Raw genomic sequence first — 25,427 nt, forward strand, 5'->3', positions numbered from 1 at the left:
GTTAGAAAGAGGCCTGGCAGGTTAAGGAGAGGACCACTGAGGGGCTGGGCTGGCCTGGGAGCTTGGCAGGCGGACCCATGGAGGGGGTGGGGAGGGCCCAGCAGAGGGCACCTGGATACTGGTACATTTGGACCCGCCTCTGCTCCCCTACCAGGGGTCTGGGACAAAGTCCTGGGCCAGTGCAGGGCTTGGTAAAAAATAATTAATTTTTCTTTTTAAGCAAAAGCTCTGACTCAGGCCTTTTTCTGTCCTGAATAGCAACACCCTTGCTTAGGCCCGAGCCACAGAAGCTGCTCAGGGCTATCCATGGCCTCCCCATGGTCAACCTGACTCTGCTCTGTGGATCCAGGCTCTACTTGGAAGGCCTTGTGGGTTCCAGGTGAGTGGGATCCAGGTAAATCCTGGGGCCTGAGTGCAGCTGGGAGGGGCCAGGCTGTGGTATCCCACTGGGTCAGTGCCTTTATGGGACAGACAAGGCACGCAGGCCTGCGTGGGGATATCTGTGGATCAGGCACTACAGCAACAGAGGGCCTGTGACCGGGTGATCAGTAGGGACAGGAAACTCACACCCCAAATCACCCTGGGAGTGCTCCCTGCCTTCAACAGAGCCTCCAGACCCCCTGCGCCCCCAGCTCCCTCCCTTGGCCTTCCTGAGAGGTGAGAAACCTGGCTTCCTGCTGCAAGGGAAGGGGGCTGCCCAACCAGCTGCTGCCGGAGCCTCCAGTGACTCAGCCCTGTGGGGGATGGGGTGGGGGGTGTTTATGAGCAGCCGAAATGGCTGTAAAAGTGGCACCTCAGTTCACTTATGGCCTGGCCATCCCCTCCCCTACTGGCCCCTTGACTTGAAAAGCTTCCAGAGGAGCCTGGAACCTGAGAGAAATCTGGGATTAAGGCTTGGGTAGAGGCTCAGACTGGGGTCAGGGTTCAGCCAGGGGTTAGAGGTCAGACTGGGATAAGGGCTCAACCTGGGGGGAAAGCTCAGTCTGGGATCAGGGTGGAGATTGGGATTGAGGCTGATCTGGGGGATGAAGTGTTGGGGGTTTGCAGGCCATTGCCCCCAGGGGATGGGGAGGCCGGCTGCAGAGCTGAGAACTGAGCCTCTGTCTTTCCTGTTTGAGGCAGATGCTCACCCTAGCCTCAGGGCCTGTGTACCTTGGCCAGAGCCCCACTGTCGCTGGCGGCTGACCTGCAGCAGAGGCTGGTCCGCCTAGGGCCATTGCACCAGAGATAAGACCCTGCTCCAGTTCTGAGACCCAGTGACCACCGTGGCTCCTCCTCCTAAGCCCCAGACTGGAATCAGAGAAGGGAGTCCCCACAGGGACTCACTCCCGCTCCCTGCCCCCTCCCAGGCCTTTCAAAATTCCATTGAAACTGACCTGAAACTGACCAGAAACTGACCCTGGGACCCTGGGGCCCCGGGGCTTGCCTGTTAAAAAGGGCAGGCTGACTCCACCAGTTAATGTGTGACACCCCACCCCCATAGTGGCACTTTAACCAGAGGCCTGGGGGTGAGTTAGGGGGTCAGTGGCTCCACCCACAGTGGTGGAATGTCCAGCAGGGGACTCTGGGGTGAGATACATGAGCTATGGCTACAGGAACACCTTTTAAGGAGCCCAGAGCCCATCAGACTCCTCTCTGCAGTCCTATCAACAGCCTACCTTAGTCCTTCCCAGTACAAATATTGTTTATTTTCAAATCTCAGGCTTTCTGATATCAGATCTATGAAGGACTTTCCCATCAGCCCCTAGTTACCTCTCAGTTCCCCCAACCCCTCCATGAATGTTTTCTATCACCAAGGGGCAGGGGTTGTCAGTGGCCTTCAATCATAAAACTTAGAATAGACTCTCTTAGAAACAGAGACATAAAGCTGAGACCATCAAAATACAACACTGAAGAACCACAGGTGTTCTTTAGGTGTCCACTCTGGGCACCTGGGCCTTTGTCACCATAGGGGCCACACATCATAGGGAGCAGCCCTAAAATCAGAGCCCCACCCCAGTAGTGGAGGAGATGGGGACACAAGGACAAAAGGGATGTCCTTATACTAGGCAGAGAGGACCAATTTGGCAAAGGAAACTACAAAGGCCAAGTCAGGGGAGTGAACATCGGGAGAAGGCCACGGTCAGTACCTGTTGGGAACAGGCATCTTTGGAGGAAACTGCCTACAACAGCACAATCCTCAACCACCAGAACAAGAACCTCGAGGGTAGTGGGGCCCGGAGGAAAGTGTGGCCGTAGATGTATGGAGAAGACAGCTGTGGGTGCAATCTGGGAGATGGGTGGTTGGAGCCTGGAGGGCGGTAGACTGCCCGGAGGGTTGACTGTAGGTGGATTCTGGTGGCCTTAGGATTTGGGCTTAGGGACCCCTTCACATTTAGGGGGAGGATTTCAGGGTTTTGAGGAGCTCAATTTCCACAGCTGAGTCTGGGGGGAGCCCCAGAGCCCATGGGGGCACTAAAACAGTCAGCTGGTCAACCCTCTGTTTTACAGATGAGGAAACTGAGGCCCAGACGGCGGAAGAGTCGTCGTGCCAAGAATACACAGTTGGTAAGGAAGCAAGCAGGGGCTGTCGGGTCGGAATTATATTTCCCAGGGCCCGACAGTCATTTTAACTTCCTATGGACCATCCTTAAAGCCCTCCGGTCCAGGCCCTTCCTGCACCCCAGCCTCCCAGCCTGATACTAGGAGGCAGTAGACTTGGGGTCCTAGGCCCCCTCTCCTTGTTGCTCAGGCGTCCCCACCCTGCCAAAGCAACGAAAGCCCCGCCCCGCCCTCGTCCCCAAAGACTCCGCCCTCCCTTCTCCTAAATTGCTGGTCCCCTAAGGACCAGAGCCCGCCCAGAGCATTTGGGGGTGTGACCGTGTGAGCGAAGGAGGCAGAGGCGAGGGCTGGGGGTCTGGGCTGAGCCCCTGGTCCTGCGGCCTCAGCCGCCGGGGGTGGAGCCAGGGGCGGAGCTGGCGAGGCTGGGCGGGCGTCTGGAAGGGTCGAGGCTCGGAGAGACCCGGACCCGGGAGACCCCGGGCAGGGAGAGAGGGGCGTGAGGCCGAGGCAGGGCGGGGCGGGCCCACGGCGCTGCGGACCGACCTCCTGGGCACGTCCCGGAGGCGGGGGGTCCGGCGGGGCGGGGCGGGGCCGGAGGGCAGCGGCGGCCGAGCCAGCGCGGGGCGGGCGGCGGAGCAGCCTCCCCAGGGGCCCCGGTGCCGCTCGCGCGGGAGTCCCACGGGCGGAAGGACAGCGCCGCGGCACGGGCGCGCGGGGCACCTCTGGTGAAGAGGCCCTGTGTCGCGGCTGAGGGCCCCTATTCGCCGGCCTGGGCCAGACGGTCAGAAAAAATAACGCCTGTGCCTCCGCAGAAGGGAATGAAGCGGCGGCAGCGTCCCGGGCCAAGTTCCCAGGCCCGATGTCAGCTCCCCGACTGTTCCCTCCACACTCCCACCCCGCGCTGTGCGCTCCGGGCCTCGAGAGAAGTGCCCCGGGCAGGGGCAGCGGCTCCGCGCCGCCGCTCCACACACCGTGTCCGAGGCGACCGAAGGGGCGGGGGCGGGAGAGGCCCAGGGAGGGCGCGAGGGAGGGAAGCGGCGCCCGGCCGCGGGGGAGGGGGAGCAGCAGACGCCGAGGCGAGGGACGCGCGCGGCGGGCGGCGGCTCGGAGCGGCGGCCGGGCGGGGGGTGCTGGAAGCCAGGCGGGCCAGGGGGATCCCGAGAGCTCCATGAAGTACCCCTGGGGCCGCGGACGGGGCGCTGTCCTGGGGAGGCTGTCGGGGGGTCCCCGATATCCATGGCTAGGCGGGGACCGCGGCGGCGCGCTCGGAGTAAGTCGGGATCGGGGTGGCGCCGAGGGGAGGGGGCCGGAGCGGGTAAGGGGTGACTCTGGACCAGGGGAGGGCTGGCTGGTCTGTTTCTGTGTCAGGCGGCGGCGCCTCCTCGGAGCCCCGTGGAGCCGCCAGCCCCGAGCCTCTCGGCTCCGTGGCTTTTTTGGAAACTTGCAAATGTTTTCGTAGAGAGAGAAGGGGGAGGGGAAGGAGGGAGCGAGGGAGTGACCCAAACGGAGCTCGGGGCTGCTGGAAGAACGGAGGCCAAGGCCGGGGGAGCTACAGACAGACTGACAGACAGACGGACCGCGCGTCCTGGCCGCAGGCGCGCTACAGCGGCGCGGGCGCAGGCGGGGCCCCGGCCGGACCGGGAGGGGGTGCCGGAGGCGGCCGCGGAAGGGATGGGGGTCTGAGCGGGCGGAGGGGCTCGAGGCAGGCGGCCGGACCACCGAAGGTTTCAGAGTCGTTGCAAAAGTGGGATCGCGTCCCCAAGCAGCACGCCTGGAGCTGCTCAAAGCGCGCCCCCAGCCCCGCCCTCGTCCTGCGCTCGCCGCGGAGCTAAAAATAACAGCCCGTGCGCCCCCCGCAGACCGCGACCCCAACCCCTCCCTCAGCCCCTCCCCCACTGGGCGTGGGGCGAAGCCACAGCTCCCAGATCCCCAAAAGAAAAAAAAAAGGAAGAAAGAAAGAAAAGGCGGCGCGGGAGGGGAGGGCGGGGGGCGGGCCGGGGGCGGGGGGCCCGGCCATATGGATGTGATTTCTCCGCTCCGAGGCAGACGGGCAGCTCCGCAGCGCTCGGCGCCCGCCCGCCGCCCGCCCGGCCCCCGGCTGCCTCCCTTCCTCCTCCCTCTCTCTGCGCTCGCTCGCTCGCCCTCGGCGCATGGGCCCCGCGTCGGGCCCCGGGGCCTCGGGCCGCCGGGCCGCCGGGGTCTCTTAGGCCCGGCCGTGGGCGGGGCAGCCCGGCCTGACGCAGCTCTGTACCCCACCACCATCGTCAGGGCCGGCGGCGGCGGCTGCCCCGAGGAACGGGGCCCTAGGCGGTGGTGATGGGGGCCGCCCGTATCGCGCCCGGCCTGGCGCTCCTGCTCTGCTGCCCGGTGCTCAGCTCCGCATACGCTCTGGTAAGTCCCTGGCCCTCACTCTAGGACAGGCTGCGGGCTTGCTCTGGGGTCCCCGGGGGGAGGAGGGGTGTCCAGGGCGCAGAGTCTTGGGTTCCCCGAGTATTTGAACTTTGAATGGAGGTCCCTTCTGACCCGGATCCTAGGTGCCTGCCGCCCCTGGAGTGTCTGAATTCTGGGATGCCTCCTTAAAGTCTCCCTGTTTCTGAAGCCTAGGTTTGGGGGTCCCAGATCTGGAAACCCGTGGTTGGGTGTCCCCTATCTTTTGCTTCTATGAGCACCACTGCTCTGATTGTGTCTCCCTCGAAGATGACAGTGTGCTCAAGCAGAAGACCGGGCTTTGGCCCCCAGGTGGCATCCCACAGACTGCTCTGGGGGCCTCTTTTCTGCAAGTTGTGTTTGCAGTCCAGAACACTGGGCTGTGGGTCTGAGATCACAATCACCTAGGCAGGGGGTAGGATTTAGGGGACTGTCCAGCTCTCAGGATCCTATGCATGTGCACACACATGCACTCATGCCCAGCTTTATCCAGAGTGGAAGCTGTTGGCCCAGGGAGGCGGGTGTGGTGTGGTGTGGCATGAAGGAGGGATGGAGTCCCCTGAAGGAGACTGAACATTCCTACAGGAAAAACACTCTGGGAAGATGAGGGACCCCATCTGTACCCTCCTGAGAGCAGAGGCCAAGAGGAGACCAGAGGGAGCAGAAGAGACACGATGGGAGATGAGGAGAGGGAGAGAGAGACAAAGGGGGTGGAGATGAGAGCTCCCCAGAGCAGGAGGAATAGATAGGCCAAGAATAGCAAAGAAAAGTAGGGAGACCCTGGCAGAGGCCAAGAGCTAGAGACATGAAGGAGCAGGACCCTCCTCATCCTAGGCCAGGGAGCCTTTTCCAGACAAGTCAGTCCCGTCCCACCGAAGTCCTGTCCCAGGGGGCCAGCTCATTTCTGAGGAGGCTGTCTGCCTGTGTGTCTGACTTCAAGGCCCCTGCTGCTTCCCCCACCCCACCCCGCCTCCCAGGTGAGGGCATCTGACTTCTAGAAAGACCGGCAGGCAGGCAGGCAGGCAGCGTCCTCCTCCTGACCAGCTCCCTCCCCGGCGGAGCCCCAAGGGGAAGGCAGTGGCTCAGGGATTGCCCCAGCCCCGCCTAGTGCCTGTGTAGCCTTGGGCTGTCCTTCACACCTCCGTTTTCCCATCTGTGAAAAGACAGCAAGAAAGAAACTTTTGCCTAAGAATCCCCTGATCCGAGGCGCTTCTGTCTGCTGCGGGCTTGAGCATGCCTCGTCACCCGTGCCCGTGCCCCACAACTGGCTTCCCAAAGCCAGAGACATCACCCATGTGAGCACTTGTAGACCGGGAAATGGGGGTTCACATGCGAACTCTGGTGAATGCCAGGGCCCAGAGCCATTTCCTCATCCTCCCCTTGAGCCAGGCTCACTTTTCCCAGGGTCCCCACCAGGCTGTGTGAGCACAGCCACTCTGCACAGCCAGCCGGCATGGTCTGTGTGCACATATATGTGCATGTGACTGTTGAGGGATAGACAGGGTGACGGGCTTGGCTGTCTTGTGAGTATGTGTGTCACAGCAGGGCTCTGTGGGACTCTGGGCATGGCGTTCTCTGGGTCTTTGAGTGTGAGTGACTGGGTCTGTGTGTGAGCTCACGTGTGTCCGAAGCTGTGGGTCTGTACATGACCTGCAGGAGCATGGTGGTGCTTGAATGTGTATGCATTTGTGGACACGTTCTCCCAGGTCTGTTAGTTTTTTATTTCTATTTATCAAATGCTCGGTAACACTATCTACTTGCTAGACACTGCTCTAAGCACTTTGCAATATAAACTAGTTTATCTTTCCAACAACTCTCTGAAAAGGGTGTATTGTCCCCATTTTTTTTTTTTAATCCTCACCCAAGGACATTTTTGCATTTATCTTCAGATAGAGCAGGAGAGAGAGAGGGAGAAAGAGAGAAACATCGGTGTGAGAGAGGTACAGCGACTGTTTGCCACCCACAAGACCCCAGCCGGGGCCGGGGATGAACCGCAACCGAGGTACGTACCCTTAGCAGGAACCGAACCCAGGATTCTCTGGTCTGCACGCCAACGCTCTAACTGCTGAGCCAAACCGGCCAGGGCATTGTCCCCATTTTTTAACTGACCTCAATCACACAACCATCTTGACATTATTTATTGCTTGCCAACCAAGTGTCAAGCACTGCACTTCTATGGGGTATAGAATATGGGTCCCCCAAGGCCCTACCCTGGTTTCTGGGGGAAACTGAGGCATGTGCAGAGAATCTGCCTGGCTTAGCTCTGGCCCGAGGCTGAGGGTAGGACAGGGGGAGAGATGTAAGGGCTGGGTCTGCTCCAGGACCTTGTTGGGGCATCTGTGGCTGGACTCTCAGGTCGTGAATGCACTGACCCTCCCTGGTTTCAGGGCTAGAGGATATGATCTGAGGGTCACCCAACACCCTGTGGGTGTCCTGGGCTCAGCTGGAGCCAGCAAGAGGCTGCCAGCCTGCCAGCTCTCTCTCCTGAACCCAGGCACTGCCTCTCCCACTCAGATCTAGGCTGGTGCCCACCAAGCCCACCTGCCTCAGTTGATAGCCTCCGTCACCAAACCTGTATGCTGCCTGCTCCAGGACCAGGCTCACATCTCAGGGATCTCATGGTTTGGGGGCTAAAAAGGGTCCCACTGGGAGCACATTTGGCTGTGGCCAGACTCAGCTGGTTTATCCTGTGCTTACAGGGAAGAGTGACTTCGAGGCTTGAGGTCAGGTGGAGTGAAGTTTGGAGGGAGGGATGGGACCATAGATTGTGCAAAGGGATGGTCTTGTCCTTGGGGACCCCCTCATCCTAAGGACATGTGAAGGAGAAATTGCAGAAGAGGCTGAAGGTCGCCATAGTGTGCTGGCCTTAAGTGTAGAGATGTGACCTCAGAGTCAGACTCAGGAGGGACTATGGGAGGGGGAGGTGCAGGGGACCCCTCCCAACCTGCTCCAGGGGCAGCAGCTACAGGGTCACTTCTAGAGACAAGAAGGAACCAAGCTGTCCCCAAATTCTGGGCTAGAAACCATTGCGAATGTTTCCTCACTCCATCCACTCACCCACCGATTTTATGGGAAAGGGCCCTGAGGTTCCCAGTGAGGCTGCAGCAGAGGTGGGATTTGAACCCAGGTCTTCACTTCTGCACTGAGCTTCTTCCTCCAAAGTAGGGTGAGGAGTGGTGCTGGCAGGAGATTCCCATGTCCACTCTGGGTTTTCTTTTTCTTCCTTTTTAAAAAAATAAAATCCTGTTATTTTACTTTTATTTTCTTATTTTTAACTTCATAACTGACACTTGAAAACGTTCTTTTTCTTACAAGAGAGACAAATAATGCAGATTAAACAAACATCATCCTTGGTTTCTCCGAAGCCCCATCCCACTGTTAGAGAAAACCTTTTTAACAGTCTGGGGTGAGGGATGTACTTCCGACCTTTTTCTGTGGGTTTCCAAAAAGGCACCTTTTTGTGTACCTATCAAGCAGATGGTTTTGTTCCATTGTTTTCTGTTTGTTCTTAAGCAAATGTTACCCATTTGGAGATAGGGCTCTGCCACATGCATTGTTCTACTTAAAGGTGCACCCTGGAGACCCTCACGTCAGTAAATGTAAATCTATCTCTTTTTTTAATGAAAATCTGAGATTTATGCAGCAGTTCCTAGGAATGCACATTTAGATAGTTTCTGCATAATTTGCATGTGTGTGCGTGCGTGTGAGAGAGAGAGAGAGAGAGGGAGATTCCAGACAGTGGCAGGGAAGTGCCTTGAAATGCCCTCTTGTGTCCCCATGTGACCATTTCCCTGTGGGATGTTTCTAGATTCGGTCATTGCTGCATCTGAGAACATGCACAGTTTTTATTTTCATAGATTGGCCAAACTGCCCTCTAAAAAGCCGCTTTGGGTTTATACTCCCAACCCCAGGAGTGAGTGGGCGGGTCTCTCCCCCCAACCCTGCATCCATAGGACAGAGTCAGAATTCTTGTCTTCACCTTTGCCATTCTGATAGGTGAAAAGTGGCATCTCCTGTCATTTTAATTTACCAATTACCAGTGAGCTTTTGGACCTTACTCTGGTTTATGGTCCATCTTCTAAGAGCTTGCCGAGAGCCATTACCCATCTTTCTACTGGGTTATCTGTCTTCTTCGTATTGATTTGTTGAAGCTTTTTATATCACCTGCACTTTAAACACCCCAACACCCCAACCCCCAGCTCTGGGGACCGCCTGCGGACAGAGCAGGAGGAGGGGGGCCGAGCCCTCAGGAACTTGGGTTTTCTTCGGAATGTTTTAATGAGGCATCGCACAGCCTCCCCCAGATTCCTGTTGTGGGCCTTCTGCGGACACTCCCTGGTATGGTCACCACATCAGGAAGGCCAGAGAGAGTGTCCCCAGGAAAAAGAAAGGTTGTGGTGGGAGTTTTGCAGACCCCTTAAACTGTCTGCAAAATATAGCATGACTGGGAGAGGGTGCAGAGTTTTGCTCAGATTTGCAGAGACATTAGAAACCTCCAAACCCTTAAGAAGCCCAGCTCTGGGACCAGCCTTGTGCAGAGGTGAGACCTGGTAGGATCCTAGTCTGCTGAACAGGCAAGCTGTGGTTAGGTTAGGCTATACCATCCTCCTGGGCCTTGGTCCCCCAGCCCAGGTAGAGGCCGCTGGTGAAGATCCACCCCGTCCTAGCCACCAATTCCACCATCCCAGGCTCCGTCCCACCGCCTGCCCTGAAGGCGTCCACGCTGGCCAGGATGAGAGGCGTCACAGTGCCTCCCCCCAGCCCCTCCCAGCCCTGAACACAGGCGGCCTGTTCAGGAAAGCCTGGCAAGGGGGAGGAAAAGTCCGCACTTGTCAGCGGTGGCAGGCAGGAGTGTCCCCGGCAGGGAGCCCGTCCCAGCCTGCTCGGGCCAGCCGGACAGACTGAGGGCAGCAAGGGTGGGGAGCGGTCCCTAGCCAGCTGGCATGGGAGACATCGAGGGGTGCCAGCACAGGTCCCAGGAGTGGAACCTGGAGAAGAGGTGCAGGAAGGCCGGGAGGTCACGAGAGGGTCTCTGTTCACCAAGGTTTTATTCTGTTTTTTCTGGAGGCACAACTGTCCTCTGCAGTTAAAGCTGGGCACGAGCCGCTGCCACCACCGTCGTCACCATCTGATCACTGTAGGTCTACTTCCACCTCTGTGGAGGCTGCCTAAGGCGCTCTGCAGGGAGGCTTGCTTGGCACAGCCAAAGTTACGACCCAAAAGGACTGTGGGAAGCCGGCAGTGAGCCTGACGCTGGAGGATCCAGGTGGCTGGGCACTTCCTCCAGGGTTGCGGCCTCAGTGTCAAGCAGACGAGCTCCAGCCCTGGCCCTGTTCTGTTTAACGGTGACTCTCATCCTCGCTGTCCCCGTTTGTAAGACGGGACATGGTAAAAAGTGAAGGACAGCCCTGGCCGGTTTGGCTCAGCGGTTAGAGCGTCGGCCTGCGGTCTGGAGAGACCCGGGTTCGGTTCCCGCTAAGGGCACGTACCTCGGTTGCAGTTTGTCCCCGGCCCTGGTTGGGTCGTGCGGGTGGCAGCCACTCGATGTGTCCCTTCACGTCGATGTTTCCCTCTCTCTCTCTCTTCCTCTCTCTCCCTCCCACTCTATCTGTGCAAAAAATGGAAAAATGTGTTCGGGTGAGGATTAAAAAAAAAAAGGTGAAGGACATGCGTGTCCAGGGGCAGTGGCTGGTACCCACGGGTAGAGGGGCTCCTGCAGGGCCGGAGAGACTGGCCACATCCAGGGATGGCCACCAGGTGATCTGCTTCCTCTAGAGGTGAGCAAGAAGCCAATAGCTGCCTTCCCCCAGGGGACCAGGCTGAACCCAGGCCGAGGGATGAGATGACCCAGGAGGGCACCCTGAGGCTGACGCCCTGTGGTGGGAGAAGCACATTTCCCAGAGGTGAAGAAGGGTCCCTTGTATTTCCTCCTTAGTTTTGCCTGGAGGAGAAGTTGGGCCTGTCTGGGATCACAGACAGCAGATGTGTGGAATTTGGCAGTTAGGAGAGGGGTGGCTCTCATTCGGTCAGTGGCATGGAACTGGCTCTGTCCACCACCCCTGTCACCATCACACCTCCATCACCATCGCCACCTCACGCTATCCCCAGCTCCTCCACCGTCCCGGTGGGTCGCCTTGGGAGCTGCTCCCGCCGGGAGGGGTAGTGAGCAGATGGCTTTCTCTTCCTCTGGGCTTCTGAACTCAGGAAATGAGAAACACATCCGGGCCTCTTGACCACACAGTACTCTCCCTGGGACAGCAGCTTCGATGTTTGTAAATAACACGTTGGCCTCCAGCCCCCATCTGCACCCTGCCTGGTGCCCACAAACTCCAGGTCAGTGCTCCCAGGCTGCCTCTCCCTCCCCCAGCTCGGGGCTAAGGTCAGGCCACCCCCCCACCCTGCTCCTTCACAGGCTGCACATCGCGCGCACGAGAGCACACAGGAAGGCTCCGTGTTGGGTTGAATGGGGGAGAGTGTGCTATAAGGGTGATGTTGAAGCCGAGCCCTGCGGTTTTAGGTCAGGGGAGGTCATCCCTAACCCAACACCATAGGAGGGCTGTGGGGGAGGGGGATTAGGGACACCAGGCATCAGGGTTGGGTGGCCCATCAGTGGTGGGTGTGGACTAACTGACCCCTGGCCATGACCCAACCCTGAGTCCTCAGTCTTTGCCCCAGGAAGCCAAGATCCACAGGCTCTCTGGATCTAAGCTGATACAAGTCTAAGTCCTCCGCATCAGGCACTGGGCCAGGAAGACCCGAACTCTGCAGGGGGAGGGCTGCTGGGTGAGGGGTGGGAGCAGCAGACAGAGTGGCCAGGGCAGGAGGAGAATCAAAGCTGTCAGCATTTTCTCCATCACCCCCAGGAGATAAGTCCTCCTCAGAGCAGAGAGGAGGAGGAGCCCTCTTGCCCCCCAAGCCCAAGCAGTGACCTTGAATCTTAGTGTGAGTCCAGGGTGGGTCCAGAAATGCAAGGAGTTATTGGGGTCCTTCCACCCCAAAAGCTTGTGAGGCACACCTCACCCAGCATGCTGTCATTATTCCTTCTTCCCAATCCTTGAAGTCCCACCTCCCATCAGCCCCTCACCATGGCCCCCTGCATTCAGACATCTACCCAGATCATCTTCCTCTGCCACCCCGAGCCCCTGGCTTGGGGGCACCATGGCACCTGGCAGCAGGGGGCCCATAGCCGTGACTGGTGCTACTGCTGCTGAGAGTAACGGGAATAGCCACCGGCGTCTCCTGGCCCCAGCCCTGCGCAGGCTCTTCGTGCAGTGCAGCAGGTCTGGGGTAATGTCATTATAACGTTGATATGATGCCGCAGGAACTTCACTCTCGTTTGTATCAGTCAGACTATGGTAAAACTGGTTTCGTTATACTTCAGTTCACTTAAAGTCTCAGAACCTATCGAAGATGTTAAGTGAGGACTTGATGTCCCTCATTCCTGATACAACAGCCCTGTTATCCTGATTTTACATAGAAAACTGAGGCACAAGGATGAAGGACCTTTCCCAGAGACGCAAAGCCTGTCGGGTGGAGGCAGGACGGCAGCTCCAGCTGGTGGCAGCTGGTGGCAGCTGGTGGCGGACCTGGCTGCAGAGGCTGCGCTGGGAGGGGAGGGGCATTCAGGCTGGGGGCAGAGGCTGCCCTCCTCTCCTCGGGAAAGTCCTTGATTCAGGCTTGAACCCCTGCCACAGTGGCAGTGCTGCCATGATTGGGTGACAGAAATGGGACGCACAGTATAGGGCGGCTACAGGTGGGGCCACCGTCCCTGTGGGTCAGTGAAGGCGTTTGGGGGCTGTGGGGTGGTGGAAGCACACGCCTTCCCCTCTCCTGGGCATTCCCAGGTCCACCGTGAAAACCAGTCTCCAGAAAAGACGGTGTGCCTCCTCTTGGCCATGGAGAGGGTGAGGCCAACGCAGTAGGTGGAGGCTGAGCAGACACTTCGGGCCAGTTCCTGGTCATCACCCAGTTAGCACACCTGTCTGTCTGTCAGTCTGCCAAACCAGCAGTCTTCAAGCCATGACTGAGTGCCTGTATTCCAGGCCCTGCGCTCTGCCCTCAGTCCCATTGGGCTAGTGTGTCTGTTGAGAGGGCTGGTGTGCCCGACGTTCGGGACTGGTGGGAGCCTCAGTCACTCAGAGCTTTCCGTCCCTGAAGGATGCGGTGCAGTATCGTTTGTCTTGAGAGATGGAGGGGGCAGAAGGAAAGGGCTAGCGGGAAGGGAGTGTGGAGAGGGAGGAGGTAAGGGTAAGACTATGGCAAAGATGGCAACATTGGTGATGGCAGTGATGGTGCCAATGTTGCCTTTAGTGGTGGTGGTGGTAATGATGTTCTACCAGTGGTGGTGCTGGTGGAGGTAATAGTGGTTATACTGATAGTAGTAGTAGTTAGTGTTTGTGATGGTGGTGGTGCTGGTGATGATGGGGTGGTGATGGTGGTGTTGGTCAAGGTGCTGACAGTTTGTGGTGGTGATGACTGATGGAGGTACGAGTTGCAACAATGGACAGGGTAGTGAAGGAGCCCTGGCCAGTTTGGCTCAGCGGTCGAGTGTCGGCCTGCAGACCAGAGTTGCAGGTTCAGTTCTGGTCAAGGGCACGCAGCTCGGTCATGCGGGAGGCCAACCGAATCGATGTGTCTCTCTCACATCGATGTTTCTCTCTCTCTCCCCCACTCTATCTGAAGATAAAAATGGAAAAAAGTATCCTTGGATGAGGATTAAAAAATAAATGAATAAATGGTAGTGAAGGGGTGCTATGATGGGGGTGGGGTGGGCTGGACAGCTACAGAGGGGTTAGACTCCTCCAGCAGCTTGGATCCCCAATACCAGAGGCACAAAGAGAACTTCAGGTTAGCCTTGGGGCCCCCTGGATTAGGGCAAGCCTGAGTTTTCCTCCCTCAAATCCATCCCCCACCGCTACACCCCCACCCACAGCTGGTGGGTGGGGGGCAGCAGAAAGCTGCTCCAGCCCTTCCTAGGGGCCATGGGAATGGGGTTCAGCTGAGATCTCAGTGTCCAACTCAGACTCCAGAGACACACAGAAGCACGGACACCCACAGACACACGCTAATGAGCAGCATTATCACACACAGTAAAGGTGCACACGCAGTCCTTTGCCCAGAGCACATGTACACATGCATGTTCACAGACACCCCGGCTCGTGTCCAGATATGCATGCTGGACAATCCTCATGTGAACACAGAGACGGGCACAACCAGTGCACACACTGGCTACTCACACGCACGCCCAAAGGCGCCTGGCTAAGTGAAACCAGCAGAACCCAAGGCTGGAGGAGCCAAGTGGAGACTCCTTGGCCCAGGAAGCCCTTGCTGCTGCCACCAAGAGACTCGGTCAATTAACTTCTCCCAGCAACCCAGCTCCTTGGCCCGCCCCAGCCAGCCCCCCCCCCCCCTGGTGCCGCCCTTTCCCCCACCCGCCTCGGTCTTTCCCCGCCTTCTGCTGGTTCTCCCACCCTGCAAAGCCTCGCTCCAGCTGAAGGGACTCAGCCTGGCCTTGGGATACTTGAGGGGATGTCCTTCTGCCCGCTGAGAGTCTAAGGGGGCAGGTTCTGCCCTGTGGAGTCTGAGGGGACACAGCCCTGCCCTGGGTCTGAGAGGTCCCAGGGAATGCATGAACCTCTGTTCCCTCCTGGGCTTGGGCACACTGAACTGTTCACCCTCCGACTCCTGTCCAACCCTAAGTCAAGGAGACAGGATGGGGGTGAGATCCCACCCATCCCCAAGATGCTTCTGTTCCCTCCCTTAAAAGGGTGCTGGGAAGCCCCAGGGGGCGGAAGGAAGTCCTGGCAGACGGAGCGGCAGGAGCAAAGGCCTGACTGCACTCCCAGAAGCAGTCTGATGGCTGGAGGGAGCTTCCAGGGAAGCGCGGGAGGTGGGGATGGGGGTGGCTCCTGCCCACCGCCGGCAGCGGAGCCCCGCCCCAGCTGACCGCCCCGGCGCTCCCGCCGGCTCCCTCTGGGAGTGACCGGGTGGGCGGGGCTGAGGCCCTCGCCGTTCACGGGGGAGAGGGTCTGGATGGAAAGGGGCGACTCCCGCGGCCCTCCTCGGTGCTAGGACTTGCAGGAATTCAGGGCCGGTTTTTCCCCAGAACTGAGCACTCCTTATCCACGCTCACCTCCACCCAGGTCCCCGAAGGTGGCAGGTCCGGTGGGGATCTGTCCTAGGATATTCCATCCCTTTCTCGTTAGCTCCCCCCAACCCCCGGGAAAAGACTGGACAGAGTATCAGTGGCTGCAGCATGACCGGGGACAGTCCTCCCCCTTTTCCCCTGGTAAGGCAGCCATGCATACCCCTTTGGCGCCTGGCTCCCCGTCTGCAAAATGGGGACGATATAAGGCAGATTTCCCATCTAGAGTAAGGGCCTTGCAAATGGGGGACTCCGTCAGGAAAGTTGGGGTGGCTGTGGGACCTGCTGCAGCCCTACCTGCGGTCTGACCTTCATCTTGGTAGGTGGACGCAGATGACGTCATAACCAAAGAGGAGCAGATCTTCCTGCTGCACCGCGCCCAGGCCCAGTGCGAGAAGCGGCTCAAAGAAGTCCTGCGGAGTCCAGGTGGGGGCGGAGTCGGGGGCGGGGCCAAAGGAGGGGTCTGGGGCGGGATCCGGAGTGGGAGGGGCCAGAGGAAGGCGGGAGCCCAGGCTGCAGAACCAAGTGGCATCAGGGGAGGGTGGTTCAAGTAAAGGGAGTCCAGGCCAAAGTGAGGTCCAGAGGTGGGGTGGGTCAGGCGAGATAGTGTCAGCAGGCTCAGAAATTCGCTAAGGGTCCCCTCCCAGGGTGGGGGTTAGATGGTATGAACGTAGCTACAATTGAATGACCCCCAAGCTGCTTAGATCTGTGAGGTGCGCCAGGATTAGGAGCACAGACTAGGGTGCTAGACCCAACTGGGGTGAACTGGGACAACTTCCTGGAGGAGGAGGTATTCTAGGCAGGTCCAGAAGGATGAGTAGGTCATCGAGGGAAGCCACCTGGGCAGAGGCCAAGGCAGAAGTGTCCAAGATCAGGAGAATTGAGGGTCCATGGGCCTGGATGGGGAGGAGCACGGAGGGGTGGGTATCTGCTTCTGTGAGTCATGGTCTCTGTCGGAGAGGGTGCTTGACCTGGGCTGGGGAGAGCTTCCTCCCACCAGCACAGCATCTCCATAGGACCCCTGCCATGGGGAAGGTGGGAGGGGTGCTCGCCTGACTTCACAGCTCCTGCCCCCCCCCCCCATCTCTGGCTGGTTTTTGTCTTGAGCCCATTTCCTGGAAGTGGAGATGAGACTTCATTAGCACCCGTCCAGGCCTCTGACATTTGTCTAATTAATCTCATCAACCTGGAAGAAGTCCAGGCCCAGAATGACAAGAGCATCTTCTTGCCTGAGCGGTCCTGACACTGTAGGGGAAGGATGCTGGGGCACACCTCAGACCAGATGGAACGTGACAACTGTGTAGCACGTGGACTTTTCTCACACTCACAGGGACTCACAGGGTCTCTCACCTACATCATTCCCACTAGTGGCTCCCTGGTCCCTTGCCCAGTCACACCAGGGTCTGGGGGGTCAGGTGGGCCCTTCTCACTCTGGGACCTGAACCCAGCCTTCTTCCTAGTTGTGGAAGCCTGGAGGCACTTCTTCTGCACCCTCAGTTCATGATCCAGCCCTGTCTTCTCACTTCACCCCCGCCTGCTGCCCCCACCCTACTGATGCCCAGGTGTGCGGGCAGGAAGATGTCACAGCCATCCCATCCAGCCCAGGGTGTCTGCACTCAGCTTCCCACTGTTGTCACAGGCCCCAACATGGGAAGGCCAGGGGCCCTGACTTGGGCTGCAGCCTAAGGAATGCAAGTCAGATCATGAGGGAGACTTCAGGGAGGAAGAGAGACCTCGGGCCCCCTTCACATGGAGTCGCTAGGGTCCCTTGTGATATCGTAGGAGTATCCTAGGTCAGGGGATTGTAAGTAGACTTGTCTGTCCCCCTCTGATAGCTGTATACTCTCGCTCTTGTCTTCCACACAGCAGCTTCTTGACCTGCCCAGTGCTCTGGCCTGGCTCCCCTTTCACTGTGCGACTTCTCTGTTGACCTCATCACTACTGTCTGCTTTTGCCATGCGCCCCCTGGTGGGGCCTTTGCCACCTGCATGGGCTGCAGCTCACTCTGAGTCCCAGAACACCACCTAGGCCCTTGTCTTGCCCACATTTACTGCCCAACCCTGTAGTCGATCCCACAGGCTCCCATTTGAACCCCTCTTTGACCATCTCCATCCCTGTGATTACTTTTGCACCTGGCAAGCACTTTACAGTTTGTAAAGTACTTCCTCATCTGTCATCTCAGCTCTCCCAGCAGCCGAGGTGTCAGCAGGGCAGGGCACGACCCCCTTGTGTAAGCAGGGAGTCTGCGGCAGGAGGGCGCCCTGGGGCTCCTGCTGCAGCACAGCTGACATCCATGACTGCCATGCGTTCTCCAGCTGGCATAATGGAGTCAGACAAAAGATGGGCCTCCGCGTCCACATCGGGAAAGCCCAGGAAAGAGAAGGCATCCGGGAAGCTCTACCCTGAATCTGAAGGGGACAAAGAGGCACCCACTGGCAGTAGGCGCCGAGGTATGTCCACAAATCCATCTGAGGCCGGCTCGGACCGCCCTCCCCTCTGCTCTGTCCCCTCCCTGAGCACAAGCTCCTGGGCTCTGGTGGAAAGGCAGAGGCTGCTGCCCCTCCCAGGAAAGCAGGGGAGGGGCTGGGAGGAGACAGCCAAAGGGGCAGAGTGTGGACGAGGCAGGCAAGCTGGATGGGCTCAGCCCCCAAGAGATGTGGGCAGACAATTTGCCCTGTACCACTCGGGAAGTGGGGAGACCCAAAGCTATGGCCCTTTCCATGGAGATGACAGAGAACCTGGGAGACGGGCAGAGAGAGACACACAGAGAGATGGAGAGACCCAAAGAAAGAGAGAGACAGCCCTGGCCGGTTTGGCTCAGCGGTTAGAGCGTCCGCCTGCGGTCCGGAGAGACCCGGGTTCGGTTCCCGCTAAGGGCATGTACCTCGGTTGCAGTTTGTCCCCGGCCCTGGTTGGTCGTGCGGGTGGCAGCCACTCGATGTGTCCCTTTCACATCGATGTTTCCCTCTCTCTCTCTTCCTCTCTCTCCCTCCCATACTGTCTGTACAAAAAATGGAAAAATGTCCTCGGATGAGGATTAAAAAATAAAAATAAAATAAAGAAAGAGAGAGACAGATAAAGAAGCAGGGAGAGACAGAAAAGGGACCAGGAGGTTCCAACTGGGACTGGGACTCAATATATCCGGGGAGGTGCGCCAAGACACATAGCGAGGGGGGCTTAGAGACCCGGCAGGAGAGAGGAGGGTGGGGCCAGAGACATTGGGACCAGGAGGGGAGAGGAGAAGGGAGGAAGGGAGAGGCTGCATTGTCCCCCAGGGAGGTAAGAAGAGACAAACGCAGAGCCCAGGCTAGAGCCACAGGGCTGGTTTGAACCGGCTGGGTGGGCAGCAGATTCCAGATGGGCCACATCTGGGAGGCTGTGGTCACCCTGTGGCTCCCCAGGGACCAGAGGGAATTGTGGGCCTGGCCAGGCGGGGCTGGGAACATGGTGCCCAGGACAGAGAGCCTTTCACCAAGCTGGGGTGGGTCCAGCCATCCAGGCAGTCTTCCAGGGTGGCTGGAGAGTCCTGTGGTCGGAGCCCTGCAGGGGCAAAGAAGGGAGCTGGGGGTGGAAAGTGGAAGATTAGGAACTGGGGACCCTCCGAGGTCACATAGCATCTCTGCTGTGAGGCCAGAGCCCCACCGTGGGACCTGGAGCCTCCCAGCAGGTGCTCGGGCAGGCCTCGGGTGGTGGTGGGAGCACGGGCTGACACAGCCATGCCCACTTCCCGTGAAGAAACTGAAGTGCAAAGAGGGTGGACACCTGCGTGAGGTCAGCAGATCTCGGGGAGTCGAGCTGCACTGGAAATGAGACTTGCCTCCTGTCCGTGGTCCTGGGCAAGGGTCACATAGGAATCATTCTCAGCTGAGGGAGTGAGTCCAGAAACGTGCCTTCTCCAGGGTTACCTGGAAGGTGGGACCAAGAGCAGAGAAGAGAGAGGCCTGGTCAGGCTGAACACTTGAGGGCAGGGCCTTGGGCTATACGACCTGAGCAAATCACTCTCCTCTCTTGGCCTCCGCCAGCCTTGGGCCAGGCCAGGCCAGGGCGCAGCACGGAGTCAGGGCCCAATGCAGTCTCTCCGGAACGCCAGGCCTGAGTTCTCCAGTCCTGGGATGCAGCTGTTGCTGAGGGAGGCAGTGACCACAGGTGCATTCGTTCCTCCGGGCACACCATGGACTTGACTGGTGTCCCCACTTTGTCTGTCTGTGGGCACAGGGCGCCCCTGCCTGCCTGAGTGGGACCACATCCTGTGCTGGCCGCTGGGGGCACCAGGTGAGGTGGTGGCCGTACCCTGTCCTGACTACATTTATGACTTCAACCACAAAGGTGAGGCAGGCTGGGATAGGGTGGGCCCACGGGGACACCAGCACTGGGAGCTCAGGCTTCGGTGGCTCCAGACCTCTGCCTACCCTGACCTTCCCGCGGACCTGCAGGCCATGCCTACCGGCGCTGCGACCGCAATGGCAGCTGGGAGCTGGTGCCCGGGCACAACCGGACATGGGCCAACTACAGCGAATGCCTCAAGTTCCTGACCAATGAGACACGTGAGCGGGTGAGAGCCTTCCCCCTTCCCAACCTGGCCAGAACAAGGCCACCCCACATCATTGGGGACCCCGGTCTAGCCCTGACTTCTCCAGCACCCTTCACCTGGCCTCTGGCCCTTACCCCGAGCTTCCCCCACGCACAGGAGGTGTTTGACCGCCTGGGCATGATCTACACCGTGGGCTACTCCGTCTCACTGGCCTCCCTCACCGTGGCCGTGCTCATCCTGGCTTACTTCAGGTGGGCGGGGCGGGGGCGGCGGGGCGGGGCCTCCCTTGCTCTCCCCGTACCCGACCCGCGGCGCACAGCCCCGCTCCCGCCCCCACCGCGGCCCGTGCCCCCACCCACGGAGATGCGCGCCCCGCAGGCGGCTGCACTGCACACGCAACTACATCCACATGCACCTGTTCCTGTCCTTCATGCTCCGCGCCGTGAGCATCTTCGTCAAGGACGCGGTGCTGTACTCGGGCTTCACCCTGGACGAGGCCGAGCGCCTCACCGAGGAGGAGCTGCGCGTCATCGCCCAGGCCCCGCCGCCGCCCGCCGCCGCCGCCGCCGGCTACGTGAGTGCGCCCCGCCGCCCACCCCGGGCCGCCACCAGCCTGGGGCGCCGCAGCCGCTGCCCTGGCGCCTGCCCGTCCGCTGCCACCACTGTCTCAGGCCACTCACACCCACCTCACTGTGTCCCTCGCACTCAGCCCTGCTGCCAGGGCTTTGTGAGAGGGTCCCCCACTCCTGGCAGGGTCGTCAGCGCCCCAACCACCCACTTCACCTTGCCCTCTGCCGCTGTCCCCAGTGCCTCCTGCTCCTGACCACATCCCCAGCCCCAGCTGGACCGCAGCCTGCCCCTTCCTTGGGGACTCGGCTAGCGCCACTTGTCCTCTGTCCCCTCTGCCATCCCACCCCATCCACTCACCCGCCCAGTCTCCACTGCCCTCTGGCTAACACCAGCTGGTCCCCCAGGCCGGCTGCCGGGTGGCTGTGACCTTCTTCCTTTACTTCCTGGCCACCAACTACTACTGGATTCTGGTGGAAGGGCTGTACCTGCACAGCCTCATCTTCATGGCCTTCTTCTCTGAGAAGAAGTACCTGTGGGGCTTCACAGTCTTCGGCTGGGGTATGTGGTGGGGGGCGGGCTGGAGGGACAGGCAGTGCAGGACCCTGAGTGGCAGGGCCAGGGGGACCACTGAGGCTAAGGCACCCAACACAGCACATCCCGTCCTGAGCGTGAGGCGGCAGCTAGGCAGCCTGCCCCTCCTCCTGTGATGCCCTCTTCCCAGGCTCAGGAAACAGGGTAGGGTTCACCTGGAATCGCTCTGCCCGAGTTGGGGCTCGGTCCAGGAGAGTGAGTGAGGACTCTAGGGTCAAGAATCAGTTCAGGATCAGAGCGGGACCTTGGGTCAGAGTTCAGCCTGGAGCTGGAGTTGGAATCTGGAACCCTCCCCACCCCCAACCAGTCTCCTCGGCTGTGTGGAGCTGCCCACGGTCCGGTCCGTGGCGGCTCCGGGCTCCATCTGGGCTCTTGCAGCCTCTGCAGAATGGGTCGCCGGGGCTCTGCTCTCCTCCCCTGCGGGCGCCGGGATCAAGTTACTGATAATTGTCCATTATTGTTGGCAGCTCCAGAGCTTGGCTGGGCTCTGGGCAACTGGCCAGACTGCAGAGGGGTAGGTCTGGTGGCTGGGGCCCTCCCAGCGCTCAGCACCCAGAGGCCCTCAGATCAACAGCCACAGCCTCCCTGCTCCTTGGCACCCACTCTGACCTTGACCTCACCCATGGCAAGCCCCAAAGTTGGGGGAGACTTAGGCCTGGTCTCAGGAACTGAGGAAGGCTCAGGCTAGAGGGTGGGGTTGGGGGAAACAGGGATCAGCATGGGGAATCCTGTAACTTTGTGGCACTGGAAGGTCTCACTTCTCCTCATAAACCCAGGTCACTCCCTCCCTCTCCCAGAGGCACTCAGGCCTAGAACAAAGTGTGGGGGGTGGAGGGGGAGACCTGGGCTTTCTTCCTAGGGGCAGAGCTCACCCAGGGCACCATGTGCCATCTGAGCGGGCTTCGGCCTGGGCACACCCAGGTTCCCCTGTGGCCCTTTACCCAGCTGAAACCACAGCCCTCGCTCCATCCAGCCTCATCCATGGTGGTTAGGATCTTTTAAACCGGGCGGGGCGGTGCTGGGGCTGAAAAACGCTGGTAATAGGCCCCTCCCCCGTAGGAACCCCCATCACCTTTTAGGAGAAGCGAGGAAGAACAGTCTGGCTTGGCTGTTCCCGATGCCCTGTCTCCCTCGTGCCCCGCGGGTGTGGTTGTGTGTGCAGGAGACGCACAGTCCAGCTGAGGCAGAGGGCTGAGGGGGGTGCTGAGCCCCGAGGGGAGGCTGTTGGGGCGGCAGGGCAGTACATACCAGGCTCTGGCTCTGACACCAAGCAGCTTATGTGCCCAGGGCGAGGGGGTCATCAGGGATGAGGGAACGGGACTGCATGGTGGGCTTAGGAGAGGCATGTTGAATAGCCTGTGCAGCCCCTCACTGTCCCCTCTGTGCACACAGGTCTGCCCGCCATCTTCGTGGCTGTGTGGGTCAGTGTGAGAGCCGCCCTGGCCAACACCGGGTAGGTCCAGGTGGAGAGGGGCCAGGGTAACACAGACCAGAGACACCCCTGGTACTCTCTTCCTCTGTGAAGCACATGAAGGGGGCCTCCTGGACCCCGGCCCTGAGTGGCCCCAACTTCAGGAATTTTCAGTCTAGCTTGGAGCCAGGTACCCCCCTCAAGGTCACAAGAGGCTACTTCAAAAGACGACTCTGAGGGTGGTCTCCTGCCTGGCCACACCCGATACTCCCCTGCCCTGTGTCCTCGACAGCTAATTTCAGGGTAGACCAGCGCTGGGGCCTCTTTGTGGGCAGCTCTGGGTGGGGACAGGAGTGGTGGGGCTGATGCCTCAACCTCCCCAGGTGCTGGGACTTGAGCTCCGGGAACAAGAAGTGGATCATCCAGGTGCCCATCCTGGCCTCCATCGTGGTGAGCAGGGGCGGCCACAGGGCTGGGTGGGGGTGGGGGTCGCAGACCCCAGTGATCAGCCCGGAAGGGACCCATAGCTTCCCGGGATCCCAGGGTCAGAGCCACAAGGCCTGAGAAGCAGCTGATCCCCATCGCGATCCGAACGAGGAAACCACGGGCCCGAGGAGCCCCTGATGTGCAGTGGCAGAGCAGGGCCCTGGGTCCTGGCGTCCTTGCCCACCCTGCCAGGGTGCAGCATGGAGACTCAGCCCTCCCTCCCTCCCACAGCTCAACTTCATTCTCTTCATCAACATCGTCCGGGTGCTCGCCACCAAGCTGCGGGAGACCAATGCCGGCCGGTGTGACACGCGGCAGCAGTACAGGTGAGCCACCCCGACGTACCCAGGCTCCTCGGAGCTCAGACGCCATCAGATTCCAGCACCATGTGCAACAGCAAAGGCAGAGGCTCCATGAGCCTATTTCAAGGGAACAAGCCAACTCCTGACTCCCTGGCTGGCCACACCCAAAAGTGATGGGCTCTTTCCTGGCTGCTGCGGGTTCTGGGTCACCTCAGAGCCAACCTGGGCCACTCGGCGCCAGGAGCTGCACTAGGGCTGGGGGTTGCAGGGATGGACAAACCCAGACCTCTCCGTAAAGAGCTGGTCACAGGGAGCCCGAGGGACAGGCAGACAGTGGTGGCCTTGACGTGCAGCTCAGCTGAAACCTGGGGGTTGGGCCAGGGCCTCGTGAGGCGAGGCCATGGGGGAGTGACTGAGTGGCGGCAGAGGGACCCGCAGGTGTGAAGGGCCCTGGAACCGGGGACCGTATAATGTATGGTCGACTCCAGACACCTCAGAACCAGGGGGCCCTAGGAACACTTTGCTGAGACAACAAAGAAATTGTCCCAGGTGAACTGGCTTGTCCTCCGCTGGTGGCCAGAGCCTCAGGCCCCTCCGTGGCTCCTGGGGCCTGGGGCTGGCAGGTGGGGTGGCAGAGTGCCTGTCGAGGGGGACGTAGCGCAGCCTGACCTGCCTGTCCTGCTGGCCCAGGAAGCTGCTCAAGTCCACGCTGGTGCTCATGCCACTCTTCGGTGTCCACTACATCGTCTTCATGGCCACGCCGTACACCGAGGTCTCAGGGACGCTCTGGCAAGTCCAGATGCACTACGAGATGCTCTTCAACTCCTTCCAGGTGTGCAGCTGGCCGGGCGGGGCGGGCGGGGCGGGTGGGGCTCTCCCCTCTCCAGGGCTCTGGGCCCTGACCCCGCCTCTCTCCACAGGGATTTTTTGTCGCCATCATATACTGTTTCTGCAATGGCGAGGTAAGCGGTGGACGGCGCTGGGGCAAGGCGGGGAGGACGCAGAGGTGCCAGGGAGTCCCCCAGCCCTGTTCCTCCATCTTCTGCCGGTTCTTCCTTGGTCCCTCCAAGAACATTCTGAAGGCAGAAGTCTTTCCAGATGATTCAGGCTCAGGATGTGCTGGGATTGGTGGGCTCGTCAGTCTCTGGCGTAGCCCAGTGTGTTCCCAACCCCATGGTCGCATTCTCTGTAATCCAGACTGGACGCCTGAGCCGCTCAGGGCCCTCTGAGCCTTGTAGATTCTGGGTGTGTCAGCTGCCTGCAGCCAGACACGATGGTCTGAGGATGACGGAGTTTTTCTTGGTGTTGGGATTTCCCAAGCCTACCCCCTGCCTGTCTCCATCCAGTGCTGATGTTGTAGGGGCGGGGTGGGGGCACTGCTGGGGTTGGGATGACAGGTGGCAGAAAGGTCGGGGCACACCTGATGGCCCCCTGCTCCTGCCACCCAGGTGCAGGCTGAGATCAAGAAGTCCTGGAGCCGCTGGACGCTGGCACTGGATTTCAAGCGCAAGGCACGCAGCGGGAGCAGCAGCTACAGCTACGGGCCCATGGTGTCTCACACCAGTGTGACCAACGTCGGCTCCCGCGCGGGGATTGGCCTGCCCCTCAGCCCCCGCCTGCTGCCCGCTGCCACCACCAATGGCCACCCCCAGCTGCCCGGCCACCCCAAGCCAGGGGCCCCAGCCCTCCAGACCACACCACCAGCCGTGGCCACTTGCAAGGACGACAGCTTCCTCAACGGCTCCTGCTCAGGGCTGGACGACGAGGCCTCTGCACCTGGGCAGCCGCCCGCCTTGTTGCAGGAGGAGTGGGAGACAGTCATGTAATCAGGGACCCACAGGTTGGACCTATGGACGTAAAGGCGATCGGACAGATGGACCAAGAGGTGGATGGTTGGTGGTTGCCCACTCATGGCTGGGCTGGGAGGACAAAACAAGGGGGAAAAAAAGAAAGAAAAGAGAAAAGGAAGCAGTGTGTGGCTTCCTGCGGTCTGAGCTGGGGGCTCGATCACACCAGGAGGGGAAGGGGCTGGGAGCCGTGGGGTTCTGGAGTCTCACCTCCGGAGGGGCCAGTCCCGGGGGTCGGCACCACCCAGCAGGCAGGGCCTGGAAGAGGTCTGGAGAGGCTCACCTGCCGTCACCCGGACCCAGCGGGCCTGTGCAGGACGAGCTCCAGCCCTTCCCTGCCACCGGCTGCCACCTTGGCGGCTCCCTGTCTGGGCTACCTTTGGCCTCGGCTTCCCAAAGCCAGCTGTCCACCTGGCCCCCAGCCACTGTCTACCCAGGCCGACGACATGCTTCGGGTCCCTGGCCACACACCCCAAGCCTGCGGCCCTGCTACAGGTCCTTTCCGGCCTCTCTGGGGCCCTGCTGTGTCCCTTGGAGGCTGAGACACTCAGGGAGCCGCCCACATGTGACCCTACCC

At 60.0% G+C, this 25,427-nt stretch overlaps 1 protein-coding gene across 2 annotated transcripts; it reads left to right on the forward strand.

The window, feature by feature from the left end:
- Window positions 1–256: 256 nt before the first annotated feature.
- Window positions 257–24,971, forward strand: PTH1R (parathyroid hormone 1 receptor). Of its 2 annotated transcripts, XM_036266870.1 has the most exons (16): window positions 257–379; window positions 2,491–2,547; window positions 4,810–4,932; window positions 15,436–15,538; window positions 17,428–17,562; window positions 19,328–19,438; window positions 19,546–19,664; window positions 19,800–19,894; window positions 20,022–20,217; window positions 20,618–20,771; window positions 22,197–22,257; window positions 22,599–22,665; window positions 22,933–23,027; window positions 23,694–23,835; window positions 23,924–23,965; window positions 24,452–24,968. In XM_036266870.1, the coding sequence occupies exons 3-16, from the start codon at window positions 4,858–4,860 to the stop codon at window positions 24,827–24,829; spliced, it is 1,773 nt and encodes a 590-aa protein (XP_036122763.1). In that variant the 5' UTR covers window positions 257–379; window positions 2,491–2,547; window positions 4,810–4,857; the 3' UTR covers window positions 24,830–24,968. The 2 variants fall into 2 exon arrangements, with proteins under 2 accessions (XP_036122763.1, XP_036122764.1); XM_036266871.1 differs by lacking the exons at window positions 257–379; window positions 2,491–2,547 and adding an exon at window positions 3,600–3,617 and having other exon boundaries at window positions 24,452–24,971.
- Window positions 24,972–25,427: the final 456 nt, after the last annotated feature.

The sequence above is a fragment of the Molossus molossus genome, unplaced genomic scaffold, assembly GCF_014108415.1.
Source record: "Molossus molossus isolate mMolMol1 unplaced genomic scaffold, mMolMol1.p scaffold_m16_p_18, whole genome shotgun sequence".
NCBI lineage: Eukaryota > Metazoa > Chordata > Mammalia > Chiroptera > Molossidae > Molossus > Molossus molossus.